The sequence below is a fragment of the Centropristis striata genome, chromosome 11, assembly GCF_030273125.1.
Source record: "Centropristis striata isolate RG_2023a ecotype Rhode Island chromosome 11, C.striata_1.0, whole genome shotgun sequence".
NCBI classification, from domain to species: domain Eukaryota; kingdom Metazoa; phylum Chordata; class Actinopteri; order Perciformes; family Serranidae; genus Centropristis; species Centropristis striata.
The window spans coordinates 17505266-17519521 of record NC_081527.1 but is presented as its reverse complement, the minus strand read 5'-3'; the positions used below and the strand labels follow the sequence as shown (position 1 = coordinate 17519521).

Here is a 14256-nt window from a genome sequence, read left to right as displayed (position 1 = left end):
TTTCTGGCCTCAGTGCTGGCCCTCTTTCTGAAAATGAGTTGTGAAGAACAGAACAAAATAATGAGTGAGCAGGGGAATCAATCAATATGCCGACACATGAGATAAATGAGAGAATCAAACACACTCACACACACACACAAAAAAAACATCCCTAATGCTGCTGAGTAGGTACAAAACTAATCAGGCAAATGAAGCTGCCCGAGCAACGTAAACTGTGAATGGAGAGCAGTGTTGAGGCATAAACAGTTATTATCATAAAGATTATTACCCTTACACCTCCAGACTCACTAATTAGCGCAATAAACAGCCATATTCTAAAATGTATGGCTAGAGTGTGCAATAAAACCCGCTGCAACATGTAAATACACGCACAAAGACACAAATAACGGGATAACACACTCTTCTGCAGTCACTAAATCCAAGCTTTTTAAATCTATAATACTGTAACACATGTACAAGCATAAACTGCTTTGCTGCCGCCACAGCTGTAATCATTTTACGAGAGGCCACAGTTCCTCTCAGGGCTGTATATATTCTTGAAATGCAGACAAAAAGGGAGAGCGGGGGGAGGATGTTTCAGAAGAGACACACTAAATTTGGACAGTAAGTAGTATCACCCCGTTGGCGCGGTACACTGCACATTCGCAACGCCCCATTTAACCGCACACGGCGCTTCCCTCTACTGCCTTCATTTGCATACTTCAGCGGGGCCGTGACGGATGAAGACGGATGGGGCAAAATCAGACTCACTGAAACAACTGTTTTATCAAGGTTAAACTATCCAAGAAGCTCTTAACCCGCGTGCCTTTATCACACTACAGCTCTCCCAATATCAATCTATCAATATGATCTTATCGGCAGGGAGGGGGCTGAAGACGCTCTTCATAAACTCAAGTAATAGGAACATAAAGGAATTTTATGTGTTTAGGGGAGGAGACAGCTAAACATGGTGCTGAAGGACATGTCCAATAAAACAGGCTACAAGGTGGTGCCAGCAAGCCAAATAAAATATAATAAGAGAAGAAGAGCTCCTCGCCTGGAGGCGTTGAGACTGAGGCATGTGTGGTGTCACGAGGTCGTCAGTTTGGATCTTGTGAACGAATGGTGAAAGCATGAATAAGGAACACTAAAAGCCTCCTTTAACAACAGGGCTGAAAGTGAACTTGAACAAGGCACAAACACACACACAGTCAATGCTGCAGTGAAGGTGCCTTTTAATGGAAAAGCTAAAAAACTATAGAGTATCTCCCATTTTTATAACAAATATCGAAGCTGCATGTGTGCTCAGTCAGTCTTAATAAATAAGACAGAACAAATAAAGATTCCTCTGCAGGATAACTCCTTATGCATAATAAGTCTATTTTAAAAAATAAAGCTATTATTATGAAAATTAGCCGTGAATTTTATTATTATGTAAGTTATTGTTATACATCTAATAGGTCTAATCTAATTGCCAATTGTTCATTAATTAGTTGATTTAATCGTCAAACCTGTAAAACTGACTTCTACATCAAGAATCATAACAAATACTACTTTTAGTCTTGTGTTTACCAGATATGTGCTCCTGAGTTTCTTGAAAATAAGTAATTTAAGTCACTGAGGGGATCTATGCTGCTTAACTAAAAGTTAAATAAAAAATAAACACATAAAAACTACACAGCGTATGTTTATGTTTATATGCATGTTTTCGTGAGTGACATTTCCATAGCACACCTCTCACTTTTCAGTGAGTTGCTATCTATTAATACACATACAAACACACACGTAGAAGTACTAAGTGACGGGTTTGCAGGAGGGTTTCAGCACGCAGTCAGAGATACAAATGAAAGTTACAAACAATATGGAAAAGTGGAGCACACTTTGGGGAGGATTTCTGCATTTTCCTTAATCCTAAAAAAAGTGTTAATTTTGAAAATACCTCAATAGTGATTGCTTCACACAGTGGATTTTTTTTGGTACTCTGAATGTAAATAAGGTGCCAGAGAGCACATAAAACATCAATTTAGAGTTTGTTTATTTAAAAAAAGAAAGTGCCAGAAGACGATTTATCCTTGTGCCAAGTTAATTTAGTTAATTCATTTAGTTAATAAGCCAGTTAATTTTAAAAAAAGGAAGATTTTCAAAGAAAGACGAGTTATGGGCCTTTTTTAATGTTTATTAATTTTATATGGCAAGCATTATTAATGCTGGTTTATTAACTGGCTCCTGTCATTCGCTGTCCCAAAACATCTAAAAAATAACAAAAATAAGACCTAAGAGAGCTGAAACTGAGACATCTTGGACACAAAGGCACCAAAAACTCAATGTTATAGACGTTACAGAGGTTTTCTGCATCCTTTTAGTGTGAATGCTTTCAGTGTGATATGATACAAAACAGTAAAAAGCAGGAAATCTCCACATTCGACATGATGAAAACAGCAATTTTGGCCATTTTTGCGTTAAAAATGACTTTATCAATGAATCAATTATCAAAATATTTTTTTGCCGATTGACTTATCAATTAACTAACTAATTGTGCAAGACTGGTTTCAACAATTAAAAATGACATTCAGGGAATTAATATGCATATTACAGCAGTTGTACTTTGTCGTATCACATTTTTGTTCTAAAACTACACACACAAATCCATCCAACATTTCAGAGACATTTTATGACACCATACTGCTGCTATAATGACAAACTATTACACAAAATGACAAATTGTCACTAACACACATTTGCTCACATAAACCCACATGTATACACACACATCATAAGAGCAAACTGCCTCCTAACTTTTGATCTTTGAAGGGTAAAAACTCAGTTAGAAGTGGCTTGGTAATAAATGAACAGAAGTATATAATTTGCTGATTATGCTCAAGTAGAAAAAAGAAAATGACAGCAATTAACATAATTTCAGTTGGAGTTAACTGTCCAGAACTAACACCGCCAAAGGCAAGCTGGCAGACAGAAGGCACAAAGGAAACCCACAGCTTTCACTCTTTGGGTTGGGATACTGATATCTACAGTACAGGGAAGCAGCAAGGAGGCGTCACTGCATTATCAATCCTCATCGCTGTTACTGGGAAAAATACCTCACATATTATACCTTGTTAGACATCAGAATTGAGACTATAAGGTTTGGTTTTCTGTCACACTGAAACAAATAATAGTCTGCTAATGAGGCATTTAATATATACGTAGTAGTTCAAGTAGATTTTTCATAATAACAAGTCGAAGCAGCTGGTGGTTGAGAAAATCAACACCGTTTCTGATGCAATTTAACTTTAATGAGAATTTTCATGATGCAAGTTGCAATAATGTAAACTGATGCAGGAAAATAGTGAAATGATCTCACCTTAATGGCAGTTTTGACTTCCTATTTCTTTAACAGTTCATTACTGCAGACAGAGCAAACAAGAAGTGTTTTGATCCATATTAGATTGAGTCTTTTGCTTATTTTGTTGATTCATACATGCTGAGGGTACAGCTGGTATCTCCACTGATCTCCCGAATCAATTCAATTCCACATCAAAAAATTAGAGCCTGACCGATATACTGGTTGACTGATATTATCAACAGATCGATGTTGGCCAATCGAAGGCATATCTGTATATATCGGTATCAGCATATATTTTATCCAGTATGCACCAATATGACATTACACAAAATAGACAAATATATAATGCAGAAAACAATTTGGGGTGATTTAGAAATGGTATTAGCTATTCATTCTATTTTTATTTATTCTTAATTTTCACAGTTCCCATTTCCAAATTGGTAAGCAATGTAATACACTGTATGTGCATTAGCACAATAAAATAAAATAGCCAATAAAATAATAATAACAATAATAATACATTAGATATATACCACTTTTATGGTTACTCAAAGACGCTTTACAGCAAAACAAAATGCATAATAATGTTTAATATTATTCATTTGTTCAAAAAAGCAGCTTTCTGAGTGCCTTTGCATGGTCATATTGGTGCAAAATTGGTGCACAATCCACATAGAGAACGTCGGTTTTTTTCCCCCTACCAACTAAAAAACTCACTATATCAGCTGCCACATTGGTAAATTTCCCCCCCCTGTAAAATTAGTATCAGTCTCAAAAATCCCATATAGTTCTAGTTCTAGTTCTAGTCCCACTTCAGTTTGAATTCCAATCTGATACTGATTTAATATACTATAAGGAATATTTCAGTTACAATAGCATTTTTTCTAGGATATAACAGAGATTTTCAAATATCTAATGCTATGAAATGCACAAAGAATACTCTAACCTGGTGCATTATTAAAAATATTAACGTTTACATAAAAGATTCAGGTACAAATCCATTGCTGTGGATGTCCAGTTCTCACAAGTTAAAGCCTCTCTCTACCAGCTGAAGCCGCAACACAAAGTTTCACAATTGCACAGATTAACAGGGTTAAAGATTTGCGCATCCACAAGAAAAGGCGTACATTAAAAGATCGATCAAAATCAACATTAATCAATCGAAAAGATCAATCTCCCAAACCCAGCCAAAGCTGAGGAATTCCCTTTTTGGCCAAATGCGCCGACACTACATCAGAAGCAGATTTAAGGGCCCTTATCTGCTTCTCTAGAATGGTCTTCCACTGCCAGGCAGGCAGCGAGGCCAAGTGCTGACCTCTGCTCACACTCATGCTCTCGCCCCACTGTGCTAAATGCTACCTGTGGTGTCACATCTGCCCCGGGAAGTGATCCAAAACTGCAGCACCCCGTGTCTCTATAGGCCCCCACAGAATTAGCAGCAACAATCCCAAGAGACTGCCTGCCTGCCTATTTCTGCCCCTCCAACACACACTCTGACACACACGCAGAAATAGCAGATACCACACACCACAGTGAAGATTGCCAGCATGAGGCTGTTTGATTCTGCAGCCACAAAAACAACTCTTTGTGTGGCTAAATTTATCATCGCTCTCCGCCACAGTATTTGTGTCTTTCTCTACAGTTCGATATCTCTTCTCTCTCTTTTTTCTCTCAGAGTGTGTGTGTCTGCATTGTTCTTTGTCTGCTGCGCCTTTGCTTCCACTGAAGGTGCCGAGGTTACCAAGGCTCATCTGTGGCCCCTTTGTCTCTCACAGCAACAGCAAGGTTTATTAACATAAATTAGAATAGCTCACCGAGAGAGTACCTTGTCGCTATGCGTTACCCACGGCAACCTCTCCTCCGCTCTCAATCCACCTGACTGTTGGTGTGTGTGTGTGTGTGTGTGTGTGTGTGTGTGTGCGTGTGTGTGTGTGTGTGCGTGTGTGTGTGTGTGTGTGTCAGTTTGTATGTGAAATAAAAAGAGAGAGAAAGAGAGAGAGAGAGAGCACACTCCCCTGCATCTAAATGTGAAACTACTCTGAAACGAGGGAGACACATCCACACCCATCTCTCCCCTGTCCTGATTAAAATAAATGGTGCTATCTGCACTGCATGACTCACTACACCATGGCATTACTATCAGTAATTGAAACATCCAATCACTACTGAGCCATCAGCCTCACTGCTCTTCCCCATCTGACTTTGTGGCACCTGATTGAACATCCCACTGTATGGGAAGTAATACAGGATATGCCTACGAGTTTATAAGAAGAAATGCTGAAGAGAGGAGCAGGAATGCTGCATCAACGAGGGTGCAATCCATGTTTTTTTTTGCATGATATATGTGTCTGAATGTACAAGTATTTCAGAGTGTGTGTGTGTGTGTGTGTGTGTGTGTGTGTGTGTGTGTGTGTGTGTGTGTCTCGCTTAACATCCTAAGCAGGGATCCAGGGAGAGTTGGGTAGCCTCATTGATTGGTGTTGATTCCATCTGGGCAGCGAGCAGCGACTGACAGTGGATCTAAGCCGCTGCGAAAGGCAACCATTAATCTTGGTCCTGTTTAAGCAGCATGTATTAATTTATGTCATTTTTACTAAGTCAGCCAGGGAAGAGCGCTTGCCATTTTACGTTTGACTGTTCATCGAAGTCTGGGGTTGGAGGCGTGGGGGTTTGGGGGGGGGTTCCTTTGTACAACCTCAGCATGCTGCCAACGCGCCACTTATATCGTGGTGGCAGGGTGCCAGAGAAATGAGATCCCACACCTCGAATTAAAGGTTATCAACTGCCAGGGCAACCACCTCCATCAAAGCACCCAAAAAAATCTCAACGTATGAGTTACATTTTTGATATGAGAAAGGAGAGAGGGGATGGGGTGACGTGCATGTAACCAAACAGGTTTAATACGATGAAAGATGAGAGACTTAACAGCGTTATTCAGAGGTAGTTGGAGTACACAGTTGGAGCCCCATGAACATATCAGTAATAAGATCTGCAGGTGTTTCAATGCCAACAATATGAGGATATACGCGGCCACCGGTCCTACTGCGTGAGGCAATTCTACCAGACTGTGGAAAATCCAATCATATCCAAACAGCACCAATAAGAAAAACAATGGCTGAGGCAATTGCAACTGCAATAATGTCACCAGAGCTGTTTTGTAGACACTAAAAGCTGCTCCAGAGACAAACATCTGATAAAAAAGAAACTCCACTCCGCCATAGAGCAAATTTCCTCTCTAAAGCAATTTTATATTCGATAAGTGGGAAGGCATTCTTAGCGTAATGGATCTGAATATGATCTCTGTCAGAAAACTAAGAACACAGCCTTGTATAAAAGCCCGGTTTGCAGAATGGCCAGTACTGCTGCTGCATCAGATAACCAGATTGAGAAGTGCAGGAAACAAACTATAGATATAGAGATGCAACGTATTCACATTTCTGTTGAATAGGTGAACTGATAGACCGTTTCTCTGTCCTTCTGGCTGTTTCAATGAAGGTGAAAAATGAACTAGGAGGGAACAATAGTTATCTGAAACATTAAGTAAATATTGACACACTTAGTTATGTGCATGTGGAGACTAGAGCTGCAAAGATTAATAGATTAGTGAGCAACTTTTGAATAGTCTGCAACTATATTTGATAATAGATTTATAATAGATTTAACACCCAGAGTGTATTTTTTAAGAAGGAAAAAGTAAAATTTCTCTGATTTCAGCTTTTTAAGTGTGAATATATTCTGGTTTCTTTACTGCTCTATAACAGTGAACTGAATATCTTTTTGTCTTGGAAAAAAAAAAGAAGTTTGAATGATCGATTAATTGAGAAAATAATCAAAAGATAGATCGACAATGAAAATAGTTAGTTGTCGCTCTAGAGACGCCAAAGAGGAAGGAAAACTTTTTCAATTGTTTAAAGGTTGAAAAGGGCAGAAAACAGATGCTACAACTTCCAAATAGAAGAAGCAAAAACAAACACAAAACACACCTTACAACCTAGCTATGCTCACACACACTCGTACACACTCGTACACACACACACACACACGCACACACGAACACTCCCTCGCCATACATCGACACACAGAATATGACCATTCTACAGCCAGATCTGTTATCACGGCTAATTACAACTCCCACCTCAGATATACAGGGCTGTAATTAGCCTCTTAAAACATGATTAACATGTCTCAATTAAGCCAGTCAACATTTGCATAATATATTAGCTGTCCTAATTGCGAGTGAGTTTATATCAGAGGACAGGGAACAGCAAAAATACACGCTGTTGCTTCTGAAGTGCACTGATAATGTAGTGAATATAAATAAGAATAAAGCAAAAAAATGTCAGTGGATAAAATGGAATCCAGTCTATTTATGTTTGATATAACTCATACTTAAAAGCAAAGATAAACTCACAATCAGCACATCCCTGCTCGGACTACTTAGAGAAATATATTACATGTTTATTAATATTCACTAAGAAGAACGTCTGGTTAAGTGGAGGAATAGTTTCCTATAAACTCGCAAATCAAAGTCCAGCAACATTTTCTCAGGCAAACTTCGTAAGTTATTTATTTGAAGTCATTTATGAGAGAACAGACAGAGTCCTGTTCAGCCTTATTTCCGTGGAAACTAAAACATGGGGGGATAAACTGCTGCTTCGGCACTTCCAAGCCGGGGACAGATATACAGTCTCCCAGCTAGCGCGGGGAAACCAAGGACATAGCCATTAGTTTCAGGACAGCGCCACATTGGAGACTAATGCCTCCATCTGTCACTGGAGATGAGAGGAGAGTAACAAAGAGAGGCAACACTAACCCCTGAACTCATCATGGACAGCCATGTCAATTAAATACTGAAAAACAGCAGCACTGGGAGCCATAGTGACCAGTCTATCCACTGCTTCATGGGAGCTCAACTGGTACCTCCGTCAGCGTTTAATGCTAATGTTACAGGAAATACCATAAATAGCCATTTGACATTTTATCACCATGCATCTTTATATTTATTTCAAGAATTCCTACCGGAGCTCAAACCATCAGTAATCAGAAAATTAATCTGCAACTTAATTAATTAATAATTTCAGCCATTTTTGAAGCAAAACTTTTGTTGCTTCAAGCCACTCTGATTTAAGGATTCCTCTGTTGAATATTATTGTTTATTGAATATTTTTGAGTTTTGGACTGCTGGTTAGACAAACAATAAATTTGAAGGCGCCACTTTGGACATTTTTGAGATTATAAACAAAACGATTAGTCATTTAATCAAGAAAGTAATCAGCAGACAAATCCATAATGAAAATAATTTGATTTCAGTGTATTTTCACACATATATGTATATAACAAAGACAATGTTCAAAGTGAAAGAGAGGTTAGAAGCCAAAAATGTACCTTAGTAATTACAAATTGTCATACTTAAAGAAAGGATAAAAACAAAGATTGTATTGTTCATAAAAGTTACAAGATTTAACAGTAACACAAAACTTTTAATGTACGTACAATTAACAATAGGTTTATGTTACAAGTTAAGATTTTCATAACCATAATGTGGATGTTGATTGTAGAGATAGTACGGCGTATTAACAGTAAATATTAACTGAGAGAAGCCCTTGTGGATTATGAGTGAATGTCTGAGGAAGACTTGAGTTATGTGAACACATTTATACATGTCTGATATGTGCAGGACTCAACACTAACTTCTAAAAGCAGTCATCAGGCTGGTAACCAGGCATCAGCTTTTGGCTGCTGTAACTGAAATATTATTGCCATTTTTAGTCACCTCATTTTTTTCCTGAATTTCCTTTTTTGTTTTTTTTGTTCAGGTAATTTATCAGCTGAATCAATTTGCACATTCATTTGTGATGTTGACATGTTAGTTGAACTTTTCACACCACAGTCAAACAACTTTAATTGCTTCGCTCGCTTTCTCTTTCCTCTTCTGCCTGTAACAGCAATATTTTAATATCACTACTGAAACAAATTTATTTTTGGGATACATGTATTGCTCTTTGCCCCTTTTTTTTCAGTTAAAAAGTGGTTGCCATTTTCTTAAATTGTTGCCTATTAAGATCTGGTAACTGCTGCTCTCAAGCTCTGGCTACATGTCCACCTAAAAAATTGATAACAGTTTGTATTTACTGATGAGAGGAGCAGATGAGTCGCATCTTTAAGGCAAAGATAATCACCCTTAAGATGAATCATATTGGCCCAAATAAAACATAATAAAGGGTTAGGAATAAATAAGTTCATACTTTTGTATCCATTTATTCTTTTTCCCATTATATTGTTATTTTTGTTATGCTTTACATGTTTGAAATAAAAAATAAAAAAGAATAGCAACAACAATATACTGTTAGCTGAAACTCTACTTACAACTCTTCACTTTCAGGACTGTTATCAACAGAAAAACTACTTCTCCCAGCATTCATGGCGGGAGCTTTGAAAGTGACCAAAGCAACACCACTGTGAATATCTAATATGTGACTGATTCAGCAGGTCTCCGGCTTTGATAAGTTCAAGCGGTGTAATGCATTATCCGTCTGATCACATTAGTCATGCAGGAGCTCTCCATCTGACCCGAGCCTGCATGGGGGTAATGTGAGGCTGCTGACACAGAGTGGCCTGACGAAACAGTCCCAGGCATGCAGATAGAGAGACGCAGCGAGGGAGAGAGAGCGCGAGGGGGAGAGAGGAGGCCTGAAATGTGACACCCAGAAACACTGACTTGGTGTCTGGCTTCTCTTACTTAGTCAACCTGTACGTGCCAGCTTCCCTCGCCGTAATGGTTCCACACAAACAAAGACACTCTCCAACTCTCTTCACAGGATGTGAAGCAAGCACAGGAAAACAAATTCTAAGTGCTTCTCAGGAACTGTAGAAACAATGATGATAGTTTAAAAGAAAAAGAAAACGAGTGTTGGGGGGCCGGTAGTCGGGGCAAACATGAAATACAACACTGGCGGCCAAAAGGAACGTCTGTAAGTGGTAACACAAACCTCTACGTTGGTTTTCCATAAGCCACCATGCGAACCTGAGCTTGTTTAAGCTTGCTAAATACTCTCCCGTCGTGACACGGGCCCGACCCCGGCACAAATATACATGGAGCAGGGTGGGGTGGGGTCATCAGTTAAGGCCTGCTCTAGCTGCTATTGGCATGCACTCCCGCCTTGTTTGTCAGCTGCTTGCCAGTGGACACCTCGCTGCTGCAATGTCCCATATTGCTGCTGTCAACACTCACACGCCACTGATATACTGTGAAGAGGTACATGCAACACACATGTAAAAAACTACATGCGACAAATGATATACGATCTAAAGAAATGTCTCCTCTCTTCAGCAAAAGGTCGAGGAGAAGGGCTGCTTCAGAATCCGAACTGCTGCACTCGTCTCCTCCTGCTCGCACTTCTTCTCAAAGACACTCTGACTGCAACAATGTAAAAAGCAAGGAGAAGCTGACTCTTTATAAAGAATATAAAAAAGACCTGACAAATTACAGGCTGTACTCCGCTCGCATACACTGCACTCAGCACATTTGGCTGTAAATGCCATGGTGAAGGTTTGAGTCATTTTCTCTGTCACTGCAGTGAAAGGATTTTCAGTTTCGTCTGCACAAACCTCCTATGGGCGAAGATGAGCCGCAGCTCAGCTCTTCAAACGCAGACAGGGAGGAAAGGCAGCCATTAAGGCTCGTTTCTCTCTCATAAATTGTTTGGGTTATTCTTAACTTTTAAATGCGTTTCTGTCTTCATCAAAACAACGCAGTTATTTAGGGCTTGATGATTTGTGGCGTGGAGCATGTTTTTCAAAAGCACTTTGAGTATAAATAGATGATTCAATACATAAAAAGAAAAGAGAATATAAACTGTGGTGAAATATGTTCATTTCCAAACTTGGTCCTAATTTGCAGGCCGAGGGGAGCCATTCTCTCTCTCCTCTCTCTCTCTCTCTCTCTCTGTGTCTCTGTCTCTTTCTCTCTCTGTCTCTCTCTCTCTCTCTCTCTCTCTCTCTCTCTCTCTCTCTCTCGTCACAAGCTCTGTGAAATCTCGGGTTGCCAAGAACGGTGGGAAGAGAGGAGAGGCAGGGGGAAAAGCCAGGAAAAGGTCCAAGTCACTTTGTTCTTCTTTTTGGAAACGAACTCTGGTTGAACCCAGGGAGACGCCAGACAGTTTACAAAGAGCCAGGCATTACTCTCTCACTTTTCCAAGCCTTGCAATTTAGAAAGAGGGCCCCAGCTTACTGTAGCTTCCTCCACACAGACAGCACTCTTTAACCTTTAAATGTGGTGAAAATCCCAAAGTGTCTGTAGCTTCCCTTCTACCTTTTCTGTTTTGTTTTGAAAAACCTGTGCCAAACTCTGACTCATACGAGTGAAATGTCGGTGAATAAGAGTTTATGTAAAATTAAGGAAAATGGTTTTGCCTCCATACCAGCTGTGTGTTTATTTTTAACTGTCACGGCTGTGAACGAGCCCGACCAGACAGAGTGACAAGGCTCTCTCAATAACCTCAAAGACAGCTTCAAAGTTGTGTTCAGAGATAAGGCTGAATTGGATATTTTGTTTTATTTCCTCCCTTGAAAAGCCTCCTGTTAACCAGCGCTCTGCCAAAGCCCTCAGAGAATATTCACAGGCTTTCATCATGTGAGCCGCTCTTCTTTTAATCTGCTGTTAAGTGAGTAATAATTCACACATTCCTTTTCATGACTTTGACCCTTGTTGCAAACATAAACAGAAAATCCCTCTGACCTGCCTCTGCATTTAAAACGGCTCACTTAGCAAACACCATCAAACTCGGCCAAGGAAAACAGACAGAGAGGGGTGAGAAAGCCCAGCCCCAGTAAAAGGTCCCAAATGTCGGCATGAAAACACTCCTGTCCAATGACAGCACCTCATCTGGGGCCAGTGCTGTTTACATGCTCGCTGTGTGACGTTTGTCAGGGAAAGCGTGTCGTAAATCATAAGAAAAATATTGTTTTATGCCAAATAAATTTACAGCAAATTTAAGAGGAATGTCATGATGATCATGATCTATATTCTTTACAAAAAAAAATCTAAATTTAAAAAAAATTGATAAATTCAAAAAAGTTATGTTAAGACACTAGGACCACACTAATAAAACCATAAATTTAACAATATTCATATTTGTTTTAGTAAATGCAAGCAAAAAAAAAAGAAAGAAAAAGAAATCCAGCAAACAGAAGTAACTATAAAAATAAAAATAAACGTACCTGTTTTCTCCTTTATTTCACACAAGACGTTGAAGAGAGCAGGTTTCATTCTGTGGCAGTTCAGTGCATGTTTCCTAAAAAGAGGACAGGACATCCCTTTCCAGATCAATATTCAAACAAGTGTCAATAGAAACAAAGCCGATTCACAGAGTGGGACCTTCTTAAATCACAACATATCATCTAATATTTTTTTTTCATAGATTGTCCTGCTGTTTCGACTGTAACAAGCAGGCCAATGTATCCAGGAGCCAAAACAAAGAAAAATACATGTAATATTTAGACTGAATCCATAGTGATAGAATTTAATTATTTTGGTCATATATATAAACAACTGGAGAAATAAAACATAAACTTAAAACATCGTTTGCAACAAAATCCACCCAGTTACACTGGACCTGTAACATGCCTGAAATGTATTTTGCATTACAGTATTTATTATAACTGATAGTGGAATGGGTCAAAACTATAGGTAACATGTTATCATAGTACAGGATTCCTATGTCAGCTCCTTTGTAACAAGGTAGAGAAGTGTCTGAGAAACTGGAGAGCCAACTGCTGCACAGTTTGAAGAAAAAACTCCAAGCAGATTATCATAATCTGCAATAATCATGCAACAATTAATAGTTTTGATAAAAAAATATTAAGCCAAAAGTTGTTTCAGGTGATCAAATATGAATCGTGACAAGTTTTAGTGTCTTTTTTCCGCTTTCGCGCAGTCACGGCACTTCATTGGGCGTAATTGCTTTCATTTAGAGGTACAAACCACAATGTTATTATCTCCCCCCTTTCATCCACAACAACATTGGCTAATATTTTCGCTCTCTGATTAATGATATAAGTGTTTTTTGTATCCAGCCTCACCTCGCCTGTGCTTCGTCCAAGCTTTGGTCTGTGATGGTCATTATTTGCTGTAATATGTCTCCGATGTCCTGCTTTCTTCCCTCTCCGTCCGTCCCCGCCGTGCCATCCTGCATATGCTGCGCCAGGCCGGGGTGTCCGGCCATGCCTACCCCGTGGGAGTGCATCAACCGAGGCTGCTCGTCCATCCTTGACCACGGTCCCTGCTGCCTCGCCTCCAACTTTTAAATTTGAATATCAAGAGGGGAAAAAAGAAGAGAAAATATCCTCGGAAATTCCTCTGGATTCCTCTGCGTCTCTCTCAGCCCCGACACTCCTCCTTTTTCCTTGGTAAGCTTTTCTGGATTTGGGAGGAGGGAGACTGACAAACCGCTCTCTCGCTCTCGCTCTCTCTCTCTCTCGCTCTCTCTCTCCCAGCTGGTTTAGGTGAAATCTGATCTGAATCGCTGCTTTTGGCTTTGGCCACTCCTGCACCGCTACTGTAGGGAAGAAAAAACAGGATTGAACATTAAAGGCTCCTAATCTGATTAAAAGTGGAGCGCGTTGAGCTCCTCTTATGAAACCTCCGATATACTCGAGAGCTTGATGCGCTAAAACGCGCTAAGACTCAACTTGCCTTTGAAGGTTTTGGATACAAAGTAACCACCAACTGTTATTGTTTCGCTTATGTCTGGTAACTGACTCATAATCAGAGTATGGATGGAAAGCCTCCGCCCCTCGAGCCACGATTGGAGAAGAAGGAGCGCGCAAGTCCCACCTCGGTCCTCTCCGAAAACGTCAATCATCCTCCTCGGGAAGGTGGGACACTGTAATAAACATAAAGAGATGTGACCGGACCGGGTGGCTATACAGTGATGGAT

At 39.7% G+C, this 14256-nt stretch overlaps 1 protein-coding gene across 3 annotated transcripts in view; it reads right to left on the bottom strand.

Annotated features, from left to right (window-relative positions):
* The window catches only part of pbx1a (pre-B-cell leukemia homeobox 1a), a 53578-nt gene extending 39524 nt beyond the window's left edge, over positions 1-14054 (bottom strand). For all 3 annotated transcript variants that reach the window (XM_059344777.1, XM_059344778.1, XM_059344779.1), the window contains exons 1-2: positions 13400-14054; positions 12539-12612 (exon numbers count right to left, since the gene is read on the bottom strand). In XM_059344777.1, coding sequence (XP_059200760.1) covers positions 12539-12612; positions 13400-13584 — 259 coding nt within the window. In that variant the 5' untranslated portion in view covers positions 13585-14054. The remainder of the gene's footprint in view (positions 1-12538; positions 12613-13399) is intronic.
* Positions 14055-14256: the final 202 nt, after the last annotated feature.